This window comes from Propithecus coquereli, unplaced genomic scaffold, assembly GCF_000956105.1.
Source record: "Propithecus coquereli isolate 6110/MARCELLA unplaced genomic scaffold, Pcoq_1.0 Scaffold7, whole genome shotgun sequence".
Lineage (NCBI taxonomy): Eukaryota > Metazoa > Chordata > Mammalia > Primates > Indriidae > Propithecus > Propithecus coquereli.
In genome coordinates, this window is record NW_012153062.1 from 12,477,799 (window position 1) to 12,500,875 (window position 23,077).

The window sequence follows — 23,077 nt, forward strand, 5'->3', positions numbered from 1 at the left end:
TAGGAGGTGTACAGTAAATATCTGTACAAAGTTGGAAAGGAAAAAAGAACTGAAAGCATAAAGTGGAACACAACGTAATTTATTAGTCACTCAAAAAGTATACAGGTTTTCATAAACTGTTTAAAGCAAGGACAGTCCTAAAGAGCTATAATACTGAATACCAATGAGAACAATAACAAAAAAATAAGAGTTGGCAGAAAATCAGTTCCTGAAGAGAGAAATATGGAGACTTTTACTATTCCATAGCTGACTCTATAGATCATCTCTCACTGGCCTATTATTCCTGTAAAATTCTGCAGAGCTATGTTTTGAGTTGCTTCCCAATTCAAGTGTAATACTGAAAGTCTAATACACATGCTGCTGCTTAGGGGCTGTGCTGTCACCACTGTTACCATCTCCTCTGCAATCTGCCATTCCCACTAATGGTAGGGGAAGCTGAGAACAAGCTGAACACAGTACTGAGCTCCCCAACAGGCAAGCCTGTGGTGTAGCTTGTGGGACTTCTGTGTTCAAAGGCATTTCCCACAGTCTGGCTCATGAGATTGAAATTACAACATGAAGGATAAATTCATTTGGCTAAAAGTATTTCAGTTTCCAGAAGTTTTTAAAAAAAATTCTGTGTCCTGGGAAGAAGATGTTTTCTGTCATTTAGCATCATTTCGAGAATAGACCATCATACTGTTTTTCTGTATAAGACCTAGTTGAGAGGGACTACAGCTAGGGTTTATGGGACTACGGTAAATGCCAAGTACTACTTAAAAGAGGTTAGCCTGTCAATATTGCAAGGCGTTTGGGACAAAGGTTGTATGTTGTATGCATCGGGGGAGTATGTTATTAAAAGGGAGGTAGGCAGAATAGAGAGATTTGTGTTGTACTAATCTCATAATCCAAGTTCTCCAGCTATCTGGGATCATTCTTCTACTTTATATTTTTAAAAAATAATTAAAATCCTTATTCTTAGAACTTTAGGGAATTTATTGCCTTATCCCCAAAAGTGTTTACATTCTCGTAGTTGTTAATTTTCATCTCATTCGGAATTCTTGCTTAGGGATTCTGTTTTGATCAACTGTGACCATTCTATTTTATCAGTATTTCTCAGTTTTACCATTGCTTTCTCTGGTTATTTTGGTCAAAACATGGTTATAGGCCTTTGTTGTATTCCTCAAGGCATTGCTGACATGAGTACCATAGTATTTGACAAACTTTACTAGATACTTACAATTACCTAACTTGTAAACCAAGGTGTTGCATTGCAGAGAAAGAAAATGTAATATTGACTTTCAGACAGCAACGCAGCAACAGTGGCTAAATATATACACTGTAAGTTGCTTAAGTGCAAGGACTGTGTTTGTTTCACTGTGGTATCTCAGTTCAGTGTTTGGCACACAACAAGCCCATATTATTAGTGAATGAATGAGCACTGCTGCTCTTAAATTCAAGTGACTGTATCTCTTCACCTGGTCCTACTGCGGTCTTCCACCTTATGGTCTGATTCTCAAAGCAGTGTTGCCTCTCTGCTGTCTTATTTTCCCTGAGTCCTCTGGCTCCAAACATCCATCATTCCGTTTCTGCTTAGCTAACCTGTTCCTGATCACTCAGTGATTTTGCCTTTCACATTGTTATCTACAATGGTTAGCTCACCTTTGCCTCAGCTTCTCGAGAGTAGATAGAGCAAAAGATCCAGGGAAGTTGCCTCAAACAAAAGAGCAGTTTTTTCCCTCAGATAAATTTTGTCACTAACCCTGGAACACTGCAATTGTTTTAATCACATCCTTTTGTCCTACAGTTCACTCAGCAAACCAGTATTATGTAAAGTTTCTTCCTTCAAGTACCTTACTGTCTTCAAAGGGAGACAGATAAAGGTTAAGCATCCTAAATCCTGTATCTGAAATGCTGAAAAATCTGAAACTTTCTGACTGCCAACATGCCACTGAAAGGAAATGCTATGGGGGCATTTCAGATTTTGGATTTTCAGATTTGAGATGCTCAGCTGGTATAATGCAAATATTTCAAAATCTGAAAAAAAAAAATCTGAAATCTGAAACACTTGTGGTCCCAAGCACTTCAGATAAGGGATACTCGACCTGTACAAAAATAAATCACAAATGTATATTATGCTATGGAAAGTGTAATGATGAAGATATGAAAAGCATATTATAGGACATAGTTGAGGGTTACATGAACTTCCTGGGGTGAGGGGTGGTGGGTTCAGGGAGCAGAGAAAGAAGTGATATCTAACTTGAGTCTTGAGAATGAGCAGAAGTCATCCTGATGATATTGTATACAGTGGACAAGTATGCTATCTACACAGAGATGATGCATAAACAAAGGCTTGGAGGTAAGAAGCAGTTCCTTGTTCCTGAATCTTCAAGTGTGAGGCAAGAAGCATCAGGAGATAAAGCTTGAGGGGTAGTTAAGGTCCAAATTATAAAGGGATTTACATACCATGTTAAAGTATTTATCGTGTAGTAGAGAGCTACCGCAGGGTTTTAAGAAGGAGAATGACAAAGGCAAATCCTGTAGTCTCCACAATTTCTTTGGAATTTTTGTGAGTTCTAGAGAGGAATGCTTCTATCTTTCTGAAACCTAAAAGTTTATAAAAGGAAGCCCATGATAGAAAAGCAGGGCGATTATACGGAAGCTGTCTTGTGCTATGGAGAATACTTTCTCATATGTGGAAAAAGTCTTTTTTTCCAGGAACATAAGTGCTTCCCATTTAGTGTGGGGAAAGAAAACTCTTAAAAGGAGCAAACCATTCATATATAAAGTTGAAAACATGCATGTAATTTGTAAATTTTCCTATTGGTGTTCCTTAAGGAATGTGTTTGCATCAGTTTTTTCCAGAATGTTCATCAGAAAAATATCATATGTTGTTAGTTACTAGAGTGTTTTTGTCATTCTTCCTATATGAGTATAGAAAATAATGACTCAAATAATATTTCAAAGGATTGTAATATAAACTAATTTTTAAAGATAATATGCCAAGTCCCTAGGTTGGAGCTATGCCAAAGCTTGAATGTAGACAGGTTTCCCAGGTTATCCCCTTTGCTTTTTAAAACTATACAGACTCGTGTTTAAGCAGAAGATAAATGAGGCATATAATCAGAAATTTAGGGGATAAATGTAAGTCTTTATGCAACAGTGCTGATAACTCTGGTATATTACCAATATACATTTAAAATAACAAAAAAGTAGTCTTTATTCTGTTTATTGCCTTTCATTTCAACCTTAAGAAAACTGAGATACCATATTAAATACTTTTAGAATCTATTTTCTACACAGGTAATTTTCAAATGCATCCGAGTCTTTCCATCAATTCATGCATTCATCCATGTCTCTTTATCAGTTAATTAATGAGCACCTACTATGTACCACACACTGTTCTAGGCACTCAGGATACCAGACTGAATAAAATAGACAGGGAGCTTATATTAAGCTTAAACTCTTCAAGGGGTTTATTACACCATCTCTAACTCTACCACCCTAGTGTAATTTAAAATTATCTTTCACCTACACTATCACAGTAGACTTCTACTCGACCCACTCTTTTCCATTCTGCTCATCCCAGAGTCCCCATCTTTGTTTTAGATCATATAAGGAAATGCACGTGGGAGCCTGAATCTGAGTTTTCTCTCATATATATAGATTTTCTTGAATTCTTCCTATGTCTCCAAGCCTGAATTGACTCATATATCTGCCTTTGTTTTTTCATTCAGTGACAGCTAAACTTAAAGAAAACAAAGTAATGACTTTCTTACAGATTCCAGTAATCACAGAATTCAAGAAATAAAAAGAAATTTAGCAATAACTTAGTTGAATGCCATCATTTTACAAGTACAGACATTGAGGCTCATGATATGGCTAGTTAGTGGCAAAACTGGATCTAGAACTCAATGTACTTGATCTGTTCTTATTGTTAGCAGTAAAAACAAAAATAAAAACAAAAAAAATATTGTTTTACTTAGGTTCTTTTGATTGTAAAGAATGGAGACTTAGGCTATCTCAAGGAAGAGAGTGAATTATTTCAATCCTCTGTGTAGCAATAAAGGAAACAGGGATCCCAAGGAATATAAAACTAGGTGTGATAATATGATTTGATCTCATAGAGAAAGACATGATTCAAATGAGCTCTTAGCATCTTTGAGTATCTTAGCAGCATGAATTTGTGGATCTTTTACTGTACTTTTCTATTAGTACTACTCTCTCTGCATCTGCCTTTTCGCATTATCTTGCTTCTCCTCTGTCAACAACTTTCTTTCTCAACCAAGTATCTGCTTACTCTTAAATTTTAGTTATACTTTGGCTTTCTTGTAGCATTTCAATGCCCCCACTCTTCTTCTTATCCTTTCTTTGTGAATCTTTCCAGCTGCCCCCCACCCCAGTGCTAAGTACCTAAATTTTTCTATTGTTGTTTTTAATAGTTAAAATCCTTTTTAAAAAAGAGAGAGTTTGATTGGTCCAGTTTTTCTTTATTTAAACAAAATTGTGTTCCAAGTGACCTTATAGGATACTAGCCAGACTTTGTATTGTTCTATCTTAGACCAAGTGCCAACTCCTATGGTTGAGGTGGGTAGGGGTGACTCCCATGAAGAACAGACCATGACTGCCTGGTGCTGCCACTTCGTTAGGGTTTCGGAATGAAGAAGAATCCCTTTAAAGGGAATCGTACATGCAGAAGATACCGTGACTAACATATATAGTTCACAATTATAAAGTACTTTGGGGAAAGTAAGCTAAAGAAGAAGTTGTGCCACCACTGCGTTCTGTATCACTGTAGGCTAGGGAGGGAAGAAACTGATTAGGAAAACAAAAGGTGGCCAAAAAAAATGAAGCATGTAGCTAAGTCTCAAGGGTTCACAGAAATAAAAATAAATAAATAAATAAATACTTTTTTTGAAAAAAGAAAAAGGAAATAGGCCCATGGCAGTGAGTCTCTCTAACCTATGTGCCTCCTACCCTGGCTCCTTGTTCCTCATATTCCTGGCAGTGTCCCAGGAAACTTCTGGCTCTCACCCTCCTAGAACTGCTGCCTCATCCCAGGGAGCCATTCCCACTGTCTTAGTGCTGAGGATGTTTCTTATCTCCTCTTATAAAAAGTGAAAAAACTTAGGTTTGTGGATATTTTTATTTGTGGAATCTCGTACAAAACTTGGGACAACTGAGCACAATGTATCTCATATTTTGTAATTAGACTAATCTTTAGCTATCTTAAAAATATAAAATCTCAGTGTAAAATTGAGTTGAACACTGGATAGATTAGATGTTATTGGTAAACATGTAACTTTAATAGAACCATGAGTTTTGAAGTATAATTCTTTTTGTTGATTTGTCTTGGTGGCCTATAATTAATGAGTTTGTAGATTATATTTGAGTATGAGAAAATGATAAGCGTAAGTAAGTAGAAAGGCAGGTTTTACAATTCTTTATAAATAAAACTATCAAACCAACATGATTCTCTATGACTACGTTCAAGTCGTTTAATTTCTCAGAGCTCAATTTCCTCATCTGTAAAAATGGGGACAATACCTACTTTATAGGATTGCTATAAGAATTAACTGAGATATTCAGAAGTAGCTGGCACAATGCCTGGTACATAGTAGCTCAGTGAAGTTCATTCGTTCCCTCCTTCCCTTTTTTCCCTTCTTTCTCATGGCTACTTCCCTGATCTCTTTCTGATGGCCTAATTACAAAGGAACTGGACTCTCAGAGTATAAGCTTTTTCCCCTTCCCTCTAGTTTTTTGTTTTATTATATCCTGTTTACGTATATGCTATACAAATACACAAAAATTTTTTTCTCCAAATTTGCTTCTTTACTTTTTCTAGTCTTCTCTTTGGTCCCCAAGAGACCTCTCTACTTAAACAATTTACTGTTGTTTTAAGTTTAACATCTCAAAAGCTGCTTAAATCATTCCCTTATTTTTCTAGTAGGCACCTCTTCTCATTTCCCCATTGTCTAATGAAAGCATCATTTCCTTTTCTAACTCATTAATCTCAACTCAATCTCTTCTGATAAACCCTTAGTGATTAATCCTGAATGATTCTTTTACTCTATTAGACTATATCCTGAAACACTAAAAACTTGTCTTCAGTTTATAGTATATTAATTGGAAGTCTTTGATATTTGCAAACTATGATTAATTGCAGGCTCTTGCGTTTTATTTTGTTTAAAATCCTATGAGGTTCTGAAGAAAAGAAACTTTTTCTTTTCCTTTTATAAGCCCCCAAATCTTCTAGTAAACAGTAGGTCAAATCACTGTTAATTAGAACTATACAAATAAGATCCAAAATCTTCCTTTATTTCTTCCTGTCCTTTCTTTTAGCTTCCTTCATTTTGCTCCTAGAAGATCTTTCTAGAGAAAGAAGTCTGTTTTATAACTTTGGTGTTAATGATAGAGATTAAGATTGGATTTTGATTCTATTCTTTGGAAAATATTTTTTGTTACTAATTCCCTAGACAACTTTATACTACCCCTTTTGATGAGCCTGTGAGCAGCCTCTTTCATTCGAGTTAGCTCATTCATGGGGTGTTATGACAATGATTCGGATTAGAGAAACTGCCTGGATATGGTCCAGTTTTTCAATAATTACAAACGGATTATGTCTGAGGGCATTTTCTCTTAGTATTATTGAAATAAGTCCAACTTTTAAAAAGTTTCAGCAAACTTAACAGATGCATTGCTAGAGATGAGCCTTTTATAAAGATGTGTTTTATTTTTTATTCACACTATGCTGTCATTTTAGTTGATAATAAATCATTCAAATAACAATCAAAATTAATTAGCAGTTAGTAATAATAATTAATTTATTATTTTATAAAAATTAAATTCTTATTAAATTTAGAAGTTTAAATTTAATAAGAAATAAATTAGTAACAGTTAAATTTGTATTGATGAGGCAATCAAAAGTTGGGGCAACTTAGAACCTATGTTTATGTGCTTGGCTTATATGAATTTACTTTTCATAGCATGTCTTCACTTTTTTGTTTGCAGGGTCTCAAAGGATATCCAGGGCTCCCAGGACTCCAAGGTGAACAAGTAAGTACTTCCTTCATAAGACATGCATCTTCTCTAGCACAAAAGGCACATATTAGGGAACTCCACTGAAAGATTATTTTCCCTCACTTTTTCAATTTGTCTTCTCAGTGATTTTCACTCTAGGTAGTGCAGAAAAACCTTTTAATTAATCAGCTGCAGATCTTTTAATATAAAGTCTATAACACAATATGCTACTATTATTCATTTTTACTATTTGCCTAACATGTTTCAGAACAGTATTTCTTAAACTTCTGTGGTTTACAGGCCTCTTCGAGAATCTCGTAAATGCTATGAACCCTTTCCCAGAAAATATACATAGTCCATGCACACCCATATACACATTTGATTTTTTGTACAATTTCAGGGACTTACCTGTTCATTAAAGCCTAATCCATAGCTGTCAGTTTCCTGACCCTTGCATGAGGAAATGCAAATAAATTTTAATAACAATCCAAATTAGAATGATACATACATTGTTATCCATAATACACATATACACTATTTAAAAGTCAGAATAGTTTTGGAACTATTTAGATTTTTGATCATGCTATTGTCTCTCTCTCTCACCAGAAAATAGTATATCATTATGTCATAAGAAAAAATAAAGTTATACAGTTTTATCTCTTGTTTTCAATACAGTATGTACTAGGCCAGTATGAATACAACAGTGAAAAAGGGAGGAGATTAGAAACTGACTAAGGTGATGGATACCATTATTAAACAATCAGCAAAGAGTCTCAGGAAGCCCTAAAAGGAGATTCAGGAAGATACATAATAAAGGATACTTGAGGGAAAGACATAAATGAGGAAACAAAGCCAATTTTCTCTTTCATTTATATTAAGTGAGACGGTACACTCGGTTGAGTTTCTGAGGCACGATTTTTTAAAGTTGTTAATTACTAGACATGGCCAACAAAGCGATAGATATATCTGTGATAGGTGCAATCTTGGTTTCCTGAAGATCAAACAGGTGCTGAAAAGCATTTGAGCATTTAGGGGGAAAAAAATAAGAAGGGTGATAGGGATTAGTCCCTGGAGAGAAAGAAAATTCCCCAGAACACTGATTTGGCAGATAGGTGTGGATTCCAAAATGAAGGCAATTTGATACTTCCCAAGTAAGTGAAAAATTGGCCATGTGTCAGTACTGACCAGTTCTCTCACAACTGCTCCATAAGCTAGTTCTGGTGTTATACATATTATTATTCTAAGGGTAGCATACTTTTCAGAAGAGTCTAAAATTAGTTTTAAAGGTGGGAAAATGTATTTGGGAATCAGTTTTTGCTTTCTATTCTATTTGTTTCCATAAAAAAAGAGGCAAAATTTGTGTTAACTTTGAGGAACAACTAAAATAATTTTACATTTTAACTGTGCAAATACTGTGGACATTAAGAGAAGCATGACTGATTTGCTAGAAGACATTCACTTCTTGAAAATTTTGTAAATATCTAGAAGTTGGTCAGCAAACATTTGGAAAGGTAATCACATCATCTGTGTGAGCTCTAATAATAAGAGCTGTCATCTACTGAGCCCTTTTTATTTGTCAAACTATACTCTTGTTAACAACTTCTAGTAACATATTATTGATTCAATATTTTATATATGTTAACTAATTTAATACTCAGCAACACTAAGAGTTAGTGCAGTTACCTCCACTTTTAAATATATTCCTACACATTCTATTTTTTCCACACAATAATCCCGTGACCTGGGTGTTATTATTCTATTTTACTAATGAAAATACTGAGACACGCATAGGACCCATAGTAGCAGTGCTGGGATTCTGAATGAAGTCTGACTGACACAGAGCACGTGTTTTAATGCTCACAGTGAGAACTGAAACTGGGGCAGGCTTCCTAATTTCCTGCTCCTAATTTCTCAAGGCGCCAGTGATATAACTGTATCTCTATTCCTCCATCCAATCTATAGCTTCAAATGAGCCAACTTTTCTTTAAATCTATCTTTAAGTGCAGAATGATTCGAGTCATGGTGTTTGTTTTGAGTTTCTATGGTTGTTGCAGTGGTTTTAGGGTGTAGTTGGCTCAGAATATGTTTATGCCATATAAAGACTATGCTAAAGTCTTGTTTACTTTGTTTGCTGCTGTTCTCGTGTAGCAAAACTTAGACATTGAGGAGAATTCTTTTGTGTCTTTCTCGGTATTATTAGTTAGATCTCTATATGTTGCCTTAACACCCTCTATGAAAATCCATTCAAAATCAGATTTCACTTATATCCTATAACAGATTGGCTTTTTATTGAAGTCAGTTAACCTACTTTGACTAGGAAAGGGCTGGGAAAGGACAGTGTTTTGCATTAGCCTACAGAATAAAAACAGCCTTTTAAATTTGCTTCACTCCTTTCTATTGACATACTCCAATATAAGGTTTTGTGAATGTCTGGATCTAGGCCTGCGTATTTTCAAATTGGATGGGGTATAAAGGAAGGCAGTTGTAAGTATACTGGAGCAAATCTCATAATTAGAAGGCCTTCCCTGGAGTGCCATTGGACGTTATTTGCACTTCAAACCCACACTAGGGAAGCAGCCTTGAATGGTGGTCTCTGGAATTAGATTTGCTGACTTTAATCCTGGCATCCTACTCACTTGCTGAGTGACCTTGAACTGATGACTTAAATACTTTATGTCTCATTTTTTCTCATCTGTAATCTAGGAATAATGATATCTACCTTATAGGGTTTTTGAGCATATAATGCGTATGAAATGCTTGAAATAGTGCCTGGTACATGATAAGTGTTCAGTAAATGTAAATTGTCCATTGTCATAACTCCTCTGTATCTTAGTTTCTTCAAATGTAGAATGGAGGAAATAGTATCTATCTCATAGATACAAAGCAGATACAAAGTGCTTGGCACATAAAAAAGTGCTCAGTAAATGCTAATTGTTGGGTCAAGGCAAGAGAAGGGGAGATAAGGGAGAGAAATGAGAGACATGGATTGAGAGATGGATTCTGAGAAAAGTGAGAGAAGAAACTTTCAACTATGATCTTCCATTTGCCTTTTCCTTGATCTGTTCTTTCTATAGATTTTTCCAAATTTTTAGGAGTTTTAGTGTTTCTGTAATTAAACTAGAAGTAACGTCTTCTATCTACTTTGGAGCAGAGGGATAAAGTGCTATTTTATTACCTCTTTTACACACAACAAGGAGGAAATGAATTTTACATGATAAATAAGAAATCTAGAAAACTTACCATTGTTGTCATCATGTTAAGTTAAGTAAAGGCAGCTCAATACACATTCTTCTGGCATTTCCTTTATTCAAGAATTATTTAATAGGCTAGATGTGGTGGCTGTAATCCCAACACTTTGGGAGGCTTAGATGGGAGGAACATGTGAGCCCAGGAGTTCAAGACCAGCCTGAGCAACATAGCGAGACCCTGTCTCTATAAAAATTAAGGACAATTAACCAGTGTGGTAGCCCATGCATGTAGCCCCAGCTACTTGGGAGGCTGAGGTGGGAGGATCCTTCAAACCCAGAAGTTTGAGGCTGCGTCAAGCTATGATCAGGCCACTGCACTCTAACCTGGGTGACAGAGTGAGACCCTGTCTCAGGAAAAAAAAAAAAGAAAGAATTATTTAATAGACCTAAACTCTGAATAAACTGATGAATGAATGAATAACGTATCAATGAAATAAAGTAAAAAAAAAAAGGAGCTATTTTGTCTCACTTTACCGTCCAGTTCTGCAGCAGTTTTCTTATGCCTTTGGGTCTCCATCTATCAGCCTTCCTTGAGTAAACCTTGTTTTAAATCAAGAATTCAAAGTTGTCAGTTCCAAATGAGTTTATCATCTGTCTAAGTCAGTTTGAGCTGCTATAACAGAATACCATAGACTGGGTGGCTTATAAACAACAGAAATTTATTTCTCATAGTTCTAAAGGCTGAAAGTTTGAGATCAGTGTGTCAGCATGGTTGGGTTCTGGTGAGGGCCCTCTTCTGAATCACAGACTGCTGACTTTTCACGGTATCCTCACAGAGTGAAAAGAGACCTAACTAGCCCTCTGGCCTCTTAATATAAGGGCATTTATCCCATCATGAGGGCTCCACCCTTATGACCCAATGACCTCCCAAAGGCCCCACCTCCTAACACCATTAGGCATTATTATTAGGGTTAGAATTTCACCATATGAATTTTGAGGACACACAAACATTCAGTCCATAGCAGCATACAAATGTACTGTGTGAATTTTCAAATAGACCCATAACATGGTAAAGATATTGACCGCTTAATATCCGTTTACTTAATCAGACTTGCTTTAAGGTTAAGCTTATTTTAGGAAGGAAGAAGAAATTGGTTTTGAAGTTTACTGCTCCTCTTGGTCTTCTGAGGCTCATGCTTAGTTAAGGAGTGTTGCAGAATGATTGAGACAAGAAGGAATTCGATTGAAAAAGTTACTGGTTATTAAGAAATGTACCAGCTCTTCTTCTAGAATAAATGTCTTCTTTAGTTATGCAGCACTGGATTTTTCCATCCCAGATTTATCATTACTGATGATCAATGTCTAATTTAGGGCCCTAATTTAAAAACATTATTTATTTTTATTTATCGATTTTGGCCCATTTTTCTTCAAATAGGTGATATCAGTCAGATAAACCATGTGTAGGACTCAGTATTTTTATGGGGAAAAAATTCTTTCCAAACTTATATATTATAAATACACCAAATTTGTGTCCTTGAGCTTTATTTGGCTTTATTGTACTGTTTTATTTATTTCATTTTTTATTTCAGGGAATTCCAGGATTTGCTGGTAATATTGGTTCACCTGGTTATCCTGGCAGGCAGGTGCAGTAACTATATCTACACATTTCCTTTTATACAACTCTTCATTAATACATTGTGTATTCTGCTTTTGAGAATTAATGTTCAAGTAACAGTCAGTATATTTTTATTAAATAATGAATTACTCATAGAGAAATAATTTCAAAATCTAAGTTGTAAAAACCCTTAAAAAATTTTACTGCAAAAAGTTTTGTTCAAAATGGAAGTGGATCTTTTAAACATGATTGATGTGATGTACGGTGGAACCTTCAAAATTAAAATGACCAAGGGTTTAATAAAATATTAAAATAGCCCTGATGCTGATTTTATAATACTGCCACTGACCAAAATGAAGTAACAGTAAGAGTTAAGACTCTATAATAAACATTGTTTTTTAATAAGACAGTTATAAAAACTTGGGAAACAATATACCACTACCAAATACTTTTATCTTATCTGAATTCAGTTCTTTGTATACTGCTTTAAAAATTCATTCTAATAATTTCATATTATTCACCTCTAATTTTTAATTTTAACCATGTGATGTAGACTAATAATCAAGCAAGTTTTCTTTCCTAGGTTTTCATGAATGGATTACTTCTAAAATTAATTAAATGTATAAAATTACGTTTATAATCTTTTTTATTTTCAAGAACGAGAGAAATAAAACCACAAAAAACAATCTATTGTTAACAAAATTCCATTTTTAACCCTTTAAAAATACCAGAAGATATTGTATATTAGATTCCTACCATCAAGTGATGATATGTTATCTGAAAAATATGTGGACATTGATCTGAAAATTCAAATGTATTCATATTTTTAAACATTTCGGGAATTATCTTTTTTCTTTTTTTGAGATAGGATCTCCCTCTGTTGCCCAGGCTGGAGTGCAGTGGCCTGATCGTAGCTCACTGTAACCTCAAACTCTTGGGCTCAAGCAATCCTCCTGCCTTGACCTCCCAAAGTGCTAGGATTAAAGACATGAACCATCTTGCCCAGCCAGGCATTTTAGAATAAGTTAATTAGAAATCTTTTAAGACAACATAGATAGTTTTCCAATGAGAAATAATTTAATAAAAAGAAGTTTTTGTATCTGACAATATACATTCATATACTTTATTAGATATCTAAAATATATTTGTACTTTATTTAGATATCTAAAATATATTTGTGTATAGATTATATCCAGTGCCTCTTCTGGTTCTGAAATTCTAAAATTCCTTGAATACTTGTAATTTTCATTAGGTATACAGAGTTCTGAATTTTATAGTTTTGAAAAGGATACCTCCTTATATACCCTTTTTATTACTCTATTTATCAACTCTTCAAAAAGTACTGTAGTATGATGACACTGTCTTTTGTTCACACTAGGGTTTAGCTGGACCAGAAGGTAATCCAGGTCCTAAAGGTGTACGAGTAAGTAAGCATTTTCATCATTTTGTTAAGTATGCTTGCATAAAAGTAGAATGAAATATACAAAATACTTATCATTTTTACACATTTTTAGGAGCTTTAAATTTGGTATAAGTTTGGCCTGAGAAGAACACACTTGCTTAAAACAGTAGTTATTTTCATTTTTATGGTGACAGAAAACAGTCTCATAGGGCTAGGTTTTGCATCATTATTTTCTATTAATTTCTATTGCTTGCATAATATATGACAGGTTAGAGTGTGCTCTATAAACATTTTTAGTATTACTTATATTTGAATATATACAGGCATAAGAAGTCATGATGAAAAATATGAAAAGGTAAAGAAATTCATAGTAGTTCAAGGCTGAGATAATTTTATGATACAAAAACTATCAAGAGTAAAAAAATCTCTGCAAAGAGGGACAGAAGCTTCAAGAACATGGGCTGTGCAGTTAAACAGGCTGCCTTTTTTTTCTTAAAACTTCTTTTAAAATGAATGTTATATTTTTATTTGTATAGATTTATTTAACTGTACAAGTGCAATTTTGTTATTGATATATTGCATATTGGTAGCCTGGGCTTTTTGTGTACATCGTATCCATTAGATAATTTCTCATCCCTTGCCCCACTCCTGCCTCACCCCGACCTTTCTGAGTGTCCAGTGTCTATTATTGCACTCTCTGTGTTCATGAGTACACATTATTTAGCTCTCAATTACAAGTGAGAATGTGTGATATTTGACTTTCTGTTTCTGAGTTATTTCAATTAAGATAATGGCCTCCTCCAGTTCCATCCATGTTGCTGCAAAAGACATAATTTCATTCTTTTTTATGGTTAAGTAGTAGTCCATGGTGTATGTATATATATGCCATTTTTTCTTTATCCAATCGTCCATTGATGGACACTTAGGTTGATTTCATATCTTTGCCATTGTGACTAGTGCTGCAGTAAACCCACGAGTACAGGTATCTTTTTGCTATAATAATTTCTTTTGCTTTGGATAGATCCCCAGTAGTAAAGTTGATGGATCAAATGGTAGGTCTATTTTTAATTCTTTGAGAAATCTCCATAGTGTTTTTCATAGAGGTTGTACTACTTACATTCCCACCAGCATTGTATAAGGGCTCCCTTTTTCACTCCATCCTTGCCAACATCTATTGTTTTTTAACTTTTTAATAATAATTCTGATTGGTATAAGATGGTATCTCACTGTGGCTTTAATTTGCATTTCTCCGAGTATTAGTGATGTTGAGCATTTTTTCATGTTTATTGGCCATTTGTATGTCTTCTTTTGGAAAATGTGTGTTCATGCCCTTTGCCCACTTTTTAACGGGGTTATTTATTTTTTTCTTGTTGAGTTGTTTTAGTTCCTTGTAGATTCTGGATATTAGTCCTTTGTCAGATGCATAGTTTGCAAATATGTTCTCCCATTCTGTAGGTTGTCCATTTACTCTGTTGATTATTTCTTTTGCTGTGCAGTAGCTTTTTAGTTTAATTATGTCCCATTTGTCTATTTTTGTTTTTGTTGGCATTTGCTTTTACTAGCTTACTGACTTTAGATATCATTCAACCCCTCTGTGCTTCATTTTTCTTATTAAATAGTGATAATGGAACTGACTCTTTAGGTAGTTGTGAAAATTAAATGAGATTAGCATTCTTAAAGCACAGTGTCTTAGCATATGGCATGTACCTACTATGCAGATTCTATAATGATTATTTGAATTTTGGAATTTCTTCTATGCATGAGCAAATAACTCTAAGACATGTATACAAAATATATTTGACACTGTACAGGTTACTCTTATTGTGTTTTCTCATCTTACTTCAGGGATTCATGTATTAATACTTTCGGAGTTCTTTGTACCATTTTTGCATTATATTATACATCCTTGTTTCTTTTTTCCCATTTGTATTGACAATTATTGTCTAGGCCTTTTTTTTTCAGTTATCAATCATTTCTTTAATATTAAATCATTAGTTAATTGGATTTAGCCATAACAGCATTAATGTACAAAACATTCTAAGATGCAAAAACTGTTTTCATGGCTAATATTAACCATTTTGAAATATTTAGACCAAATTCTATTTTATTTTTATTTTATTTTATTATTATTTTTTTTATTTCAGGGTATTATGAGGGTACAAACATTTTGGCTACACTTTATGTCTTTGCCTCACCCAAGCGAGGGTTAAAGGCATGCCCTTCCCCCCTAAAATGCTCCCCATGTACTTTAGTTGTGGGTTTACTTCCCCATCCCCCTTATCCCTGGAGAGTATTACTGCCATGTGAGCATCCTAATGTTGATCAGTTAGTACCAATTTGATGGCAAGTACAAGTGGAGCCCATTCTTCCGATCTTGTGGTGCCTCACTTTAGATAATGGGCTTAAGTTTAATCCAGGAAAGTATAAGAGGTTCTAGATCACTGTCGTTTCTTATGATTGAGTAATATTCCATTGTAAACATATACCAAATTTTAATAATCCACTCATGAATTGATGGGCACTTGGGTTGTTTCCACATCCTTGCAATAGTGAATTGTGCTGCCATAAACATTCGGGTGAAGATGTCTTTATCATAGAATGTTTTGTGCTCTTTTGGGTAGATGCCTAATAGTGCTATTGCTGGATCGAATGGTATTTCTATTTTTAGCTCTCTGAGGTATCTCCAAATTCTTTTCCACAGAGGTTGCACTAATTTGCAGTCCCACCAGCAGTGTAAGAGTGTTCCTGTCTCTCCGCATCCTCACCAGCATTTGATGTTTTGAGATTTTTTGTTAGAGGCCAATCTTACTGGAGTTAGGTGATATCTCATTATGGTTTTGATTTGCATTTCTCTAATGATTAGAGATGTTGAGCATTTTTTTATATGTTTGCTGGCCATTATTCTTTCTTCTTTTGAAGAGTTTCTGTTCATTTCCTTTGCCCATTTGTTGATGGGGTTGTTTGATTTTTTTCTTGTTGATTTTTTTGAGTTCTAGATAGATTCTGGTTATCAGCCCTTTATCAGATGTGTAGAGAGCAAATATTTTCTCCCATTCTGTGGACTGTCTATTCGCTCTAATGATAGTTTCCTTGGCAGTGCAGAAGCTTTTTAATTTGATTAGATCCCATGTCTAGGCCTTTTAAATTATACTTTTAGGTTTTCACAGCCAGCTTCGTGATAGCATAATAGTGATTTTTTAAAAAGTCACAACCTAATTTTTTTCTGATTGATTTAAGCCTGTAATTAGTCATTTTATATAATAACAAAATAATAAACAACTAATTGTCATTTATATAGAAATGTATACATTATGGAGACATTTCCATATTTTATATTTTAACTTGAAAATTATCCTTTGGAAGTGTGGGTGGAATCGGGAGGGAATTTTATGTTTACAAAGGGTCTCAAATGTAGACTTTTGACATTAACTTTAAATTTGGTTCAAAAGACAAAAATCACAGAAACACACTTACAGAATTATAAGATGTTTTTCATTCATTTTGTGTCCTGTTACTGGACAATACCATGTTATGCATTATATATGAATATTTTTATGAATCATGTGACAAATTATCTTTTGACTGGCACAGTTATTTGATTATATTTTTTGATATTAAGGGAAAAACTTTGTCAAATGTAAACATTTAAAATAGACCGTAATTTTCTAGCCCTTCTTTGGCATTTCTATGTGTAATAATATGCAAAGTATCTGAAAAAATAAAAGTGTGTACGACCTCTCTTGACCCTTTAGTAGTCCTGCTGGTGACACAAAATTACTTCTAACTGAATCTACAGCCTTCACTCCAAAAAGCAAAAGCATATGTGATGTTATTATTTTTTTTATGTTCTTGGTTTTATTACACACTAAACTGTAGTTTAGTGGTGCTATTTTGAGAATGACCACAACCCTATTTGATTTCTTTGTTGGTACTGCTGACATTTTATTTGTAAGTAATTACTCTAAGTAATTACTCATAGCATTGTTGCCTTTAAAATCTCTAACTGTAAAATGTGTTTAGGCCTGTACAGGCTATGTTGAGTAAAGGTATGACTTCACCTCTTGCATTCTCAGTTCATTATCTAGTTCACTGATAAGTATACACCAGTTGTGGTGTCTGTTTCTTTTATTTACAACCAAAACTCCTATTTGGATATATTAAAACAAAAGTTAGCTGATTTTACATTTGAAGTAATGTGTAACTGATGACTGTGAAAATGCAGGCAGCTTGTCATCATAATCCTAAATGCTTTAGTATCAGAAATACTTTTGTATGCTTCATTTTAAAAGAAACATTTTAAAGGAAACATTTCCCATTCTCAAGATGCTTGGCTTTCAAGTAAGGAAGTTATAGTTGTTACACTGTATTAAAGTGAAATATAAGGGAACTAATTTTCTCTCTTTTTATTTTTTGCCTTTTCATACATTCTGTAGAACATAAGATAATTTTAGGTGTTCTTCCTATTCAAAGAAAAATGTTCCTATGAGTATGGCTATACTTAACCAGCTTCCATACTCAGGAACTAAATCTCTACCAAAGTTCTTATTATAGGAAACATAGAAATGATTCCTGAGACATTTACTTTTTTCTTTTTTGAAAAAAAATTATGGTAAGATATACATAACATAAAATTTGCCATTTAAACCCTTTTTAAGTGTACAGTCAGTAGCATGAAGTATATTCACATTGTTGTACAACCATTACCACCACCCATCTTGAAAACTGTTTTCCTTTTTCCAAATGGAAACTCTTTACCCAATAAACAACTTCCCATCCCCCACCCTCCCACCTCCAACTTCTGGCAACCATCATTCTACTTTATGTCTCTATTAATTTGACTCCTCTAAGTGCTTCACATAAGTGGAATAATATAATATCTGTTCCTTTGTGATTGGCTTAATTGTCTTCAAGGTTCATTCACGTGGTAGTATATGTCAGAATTCCTTCATTTTAAAGGCTCAATAATATTCCATTGTATGTGTATACAACATTTTATTTATTCATCTGTTGATGAACATTTAGGTGGTTTCCACCTTTTGATAATTGTGAATAATCCTGCTATGGGTGTTCAAATGACATTTACTTTTTAAATGCCTGAATTCTTTAGTGTTTATTATTATGTAAGCATTTACTCTAAAAAGTTACCCATTCTCTGATTCAAAATAAATAGACTTTATTTAGAACTTAGTAAAGATGGCCTCCTGTATTTCTGCTTCACATTCTTTTGTACTTTGATTTTCTCTATATCCAAAAATCTTTGTTTCTTCTCCCACCCCTATTTCAACCTCCGTGATAATTTTTCTCTTTATTTGCTCCTCAGAGCTCTAGTCTACCTTTAAGGCTTCAGATATCTCTATCCCTCAAATCTTTTATCTCTATGTGAACTCTCTCTATAAATCCCATATCTCCAATTCCCTGCTAAGATAATTACATTTGAATGTCTCATCATGACCACAAATTCAAAATGTCGAACAAAACTCATTGTCTTTCTACCAAACCCAACTTTACTATTTGTTTTCTGTATTTCTATCAGTGGTTACTGATAGGGTGGCCTTGTTAATAAAGTAGCTAACAGAGAAAGATAAACTATTAAACAGAAAGTAAAGAAAAATAAACTCACAGCACATCATTGCCCCTTTAAAGAAAACTCAGCACAACTGTCCCCTTTGTTTTGTTTAATTAAACACCGGGGACTCAACTTGTTGTCTTCAAGCCTAACTCATTATCTCTAGGAGTTTGTTTTCATAGCCTAAAAAATCTGCCACTTTCCACTGCTAACAGCGTGTGCATGCCAGTGCACATATCCCTTCTATGCTTGACAAATCAAATAGCTGCAGGCAACTGAGCCCCTCTCCTCCTTTCACCTCTGCACCCTCACCTGGAATTACTTCCCCCTCCCCAATCTGGTTCACTTGGCTAACTCCAGCCACATTAAGGACTAAGGGACCTGAGGTTTGGGGGCCATATGTGGCCTTCTGGATCCCTGAATGTGGCCTTTTGACCGAATCCAAATTTTACAGAACAAATCCTTTTACTAGAGAAATTTGTTCTGTGAGGTTTGGATTCGGTCGAGGGGCCGTACTTGGGGATCTGGAGGGCCACGTGTGGCCTTGAGGCCGCTAGTTCCCCACCCCAAGCTTAGATATCCCCCCTACTAAGAAACCTTTCCAAGAATTTGTTAAGTGCCCTTGAATGGTCTCTCAAGCTCCTGGGTGGTGGGGGGGTAGGTGGAAAAGGGCTGTCTTGTGATGTCTGTTTAGCTGTCATTCTGGTCTCCCACGTGAGAAGCTGAACACCCTGAGGGCTTCAGCCAGCCCTGCTTTATTCTTCATTCCCAGGGCTTTGGGCAGTGCCTAGTGCATTATAAATACACAATATTTGTTGAATGAATTAATCTGACAGTCATACACTGTCATGAAAGATTTCCAGACCACCATGTCCCCCCCCAAAAGAAAACAATAACAAGCAAAATAAAACCAACCCCCTCCTATAGGCTATAATCTTATATACATTTTGTGTAACTAGATCATACACAGGTTGGGCTTACTCTCATTTTTACTTGTTGCTGAATCACTTCCCTGATTCTCCACCTAACGACGTCTTCATTAAGTTGACTGCTGCCAACTTCATTAGAAGCTGCTATCTTGTCACAAAAGCAGTGGGTGAGTGAGCAAAGCTTCGTCTGTATTTACAGCCGCTCCTGATAGCTCGCTTCGCCACCTGAGCTCCGCTTCCTCTCAGATCACCCGCAGCATTAGATTCTCATAGGAGCGTGATCCCTACTGTGAACTGTGCATGCGAGGGGTCTAGGTTGCACACTCCTTATGAGAATCTAATGTCTGCAAATCTGAGGTGGACCCAAGGTGGTGATGCTAGTGCTGGGGAGTGGCTGCAAATACAGATTATCATCAGCAGAGAGGTTGACTGCATAGAGACCATAATAAATCAATGGCTTGCAGACTCATATCAAAACCCTAGTAGTGAATTGCAAGTGACAATTTAGCTGCATCTAGTGGCAGGCTTTAAGTCAGAATCCAACACTTATTTTAATCCGCACGTGGCCCACACATTATTTTATTTCCTGCTTCTATCCATGCCTCTTTCCTACACTGTGCATGTGTCTCAGTCACAGTTTTGGTAAGGCCACAAGCTAACCCTAGCAAAAATGAGTAAAAAACAAATGTCGCTGGAGAGCTTCTGTGAAAAGGGGGAAAGACCCAATGTTGAGACAGCAGAAGACTCTAATACTGTCAACAAAATGAAAGCTGCATTTAAAAGAAAATACCAGGAGTCCTACTTAAATTACAGGTTCATTGCAACAGGTGATTCACATTCTCCAAGCCCGCTTTCTATAATATGTGGCGATCAGCGAGCCAACAACGGCGTGAAACCTTCAAAACTGCTTTGCCGTGTGGAGACCAAGCACTCTGCATTAAAACACAAGCCTTTGGAGTTTTTCAAAAGAAAAAAACACGAACAGGAAGAACAGAGGCAATTATTGAAGGTGTCATTCTTAAGGTTAATCACATTGCTAAAGCTAAGAAGCCCTTTACTATTGGTGAAGAGTTGATCCTGCCTGCTGCTAAGGACATTTGCCGTGAACTTTTAGGAGAGACTGTGGTTGAAAGGTGGCACATGTTCCTCTTTTGGCTAACACCATAGCTAGATGAATTGATGAAATAGCAGAAGATATTGAGGCACAGTTGTTAGAGGGGATTGATAAGTCACTGTGGTACGCAAATCAGGTTGACGAGTCTACCAATGTTGACAACAGGCAGCAATGCTTGTTTTTGTGCAATATACTTTCCAGGAGGATGTGCACGAGGATGTGTCATGTACACTTTTGTTACCAACAAACACCACAGCTGCAGAACTATTCAAGTCTTTGAATTATTGCATATTAGAAAAACCGAATTGGTCATTTTGTGTCAGTGTATGCACCGATGGAGTGGCTGCCATGACTAGATGGCTTTCTGGTTTCACTTCTGAATGTGAGTCTATGTACTGTGGCATCCATAGAGAAATGCTGGCTAGCCGAAAAATGTCACCTAAACTAAACAATGCTTTGCAGGATGTAATTAAAAGTATCAACCACATTAAAGTACATGCCCTTAACTCACATCTGTTCCTGCAGCTCTGTGAGGAGATGGACACAGAGAACACACGTCTCTTCTTACACACAGAAGTGAGATAGCTTTCTAAAGGTAGATCACTGGCCAGAGTTTTTGAGTTATGAGAGCTACTCCAGAGATTTCTTTTAGAAAAACAGTCACGGCCGGGTGCACTGGTTCACTCCTGTAATCCTAGCACTCTGGGAGGCTGAGGCAGGAGGATTGCTTGAGGTCAGGAGTTCGAGAATAGCCTAAGCAAAAGTGAGAACCCGTCTCTACTAAAAATAGAAAAATTAGCTGGGCATTGTGGCACGCAACTGTATTTCCAGGTACTAGGGAGGCTGAGACAGGAGGATCGCTTGAGCCCAGGAGTTTGAGGCTGCAGTGAGCTACGATTACACCACTGCACTCTATCCAGGGCAACACAGTGAGACTCTGTCTTCCCCCACCAACAAAAAAAAAAAAAAAAGAAAAAGAAAAATAGTCACCAATGGCAGCACATTTCAGTGACACAGAATGGGTCGCAAAACTTGCTTACTTGTGTGACATATTCAACCTGCTCAATGAACTCAATCCATCACTTCAAGGGAGAACAACAACTGTGTTCAAGTTGGCAGATAAAGTGGCTGCATTCAAAGCCAAACTGGAATTATGGGGGCACCAAAGGAACATTGGTTTTTTGACATGTTTCAAACATTAGTAGAGATTCTGAAAGTAACTGAGCCAGGGCCTTCTTTGTCCCAGCTGGTGCATGATCACCTATTTCAGCTTTTAAAAGAGTTGGAGCATTACTTCCAACCACAACAGAGCCCTGAACTGGGAAGGAATGGACCCATTCATGAATAAACCAGTTGAATCAACTTTGTCCTTGCTAGAAGAGAATAAACTGTTTGAGACTGCAAATGTTGGTGGCCATAAAAGTATGTTTGGGACAATTTCAGATCTCCATATGTTCTGGATTAAAGTCAAGGTGGAAGATCCTGAGATTGCAACAAAAGCTCTGAAAAGCCTGCTTCCATTTCCAACATCCTATTTTTGTGAAGCAGGGTTTTCTGCAGTGACAACAACCAAATTGAGATTACGGAGTAGACTGGACATAAGCAACACACTTCGGGTGTCACTGTCTCCCATCACCCCCAGATGGGACCATCTAGTTACAGGAAAACAAGCTCAGGGCTCCCACTGATTCTTCATTATGGTGAGTTGCATAATTATTTCATTATATATTACAATGTATAATAATAGAAATAAAGTGTACAATAAATGTAATGTGCTCGAATCATCCTGAAACCACCTCCCCACCCCCGGTCCAAGGAAAAATTGTCTTCCATGAAACTGGTCTCTGGTGCCAAAAAGGTTGGGGAACACTGCTTCATGCCACATTATGACCATGCAATACCCATAATTTAGCTTCCACTAAATTAATGATAACATGTGGTGTTTGTTTTTCCATTCCTGAGATACTTCACTTAGGATAATGTTCTTCAGTTCCATCAAACTTGCTGCAAATGACATTATTTTATTCGTTTTTATGGCTGAGTAGTAGTTCCTGGTATGTATATATATACCACATTTTCTTTTTCCACTACTACATACACACACACACACACACACACACACACACACACCACATTTTCTTTTTCCACTCATCAATTGATGCTGCCCCCATTTTTTAATGGGATTTTTTAAATTATTGAGTTGTTTGAGTTCCTTGTAGATTCTGGATATTAGTCCCTTTTCAGATGAATAGGTTGCAAATATT

The 23,077-nt window shown here is 35.7% G+C and overlaps 1 protein-coding gene across 1 annotated transcript in view; it reads left to right on the forward strand.

Annotated features, from left to right (window-relative positions):
- The window catches only part of COL24A1 (collagen, type XXIV, alpha 1), a 342,918-nt gene that overhangs the window by 55,762 nt on the left and 264,079 nt on the right, over window positions 1–23,077 (forward strand). Inside the window, exons 8-10 of the mRNA XM_012661028.1 lie at window positions 6,991–7,035; window positions 11,777–11,830; window positions 13,181–13,225. Of these exons, the coding sequence (XP_012516482.1) occupies window positions 6,991–7,035; window positions 11,777–11,830; window positions 13,181–13,225 (144 nt within the window). The remainder of the gene's footprint in view (window positions 1–6,990; window positions 7,036–11,776; window positions 11,831–13,180; window positions 13,226–23,077) is intronic.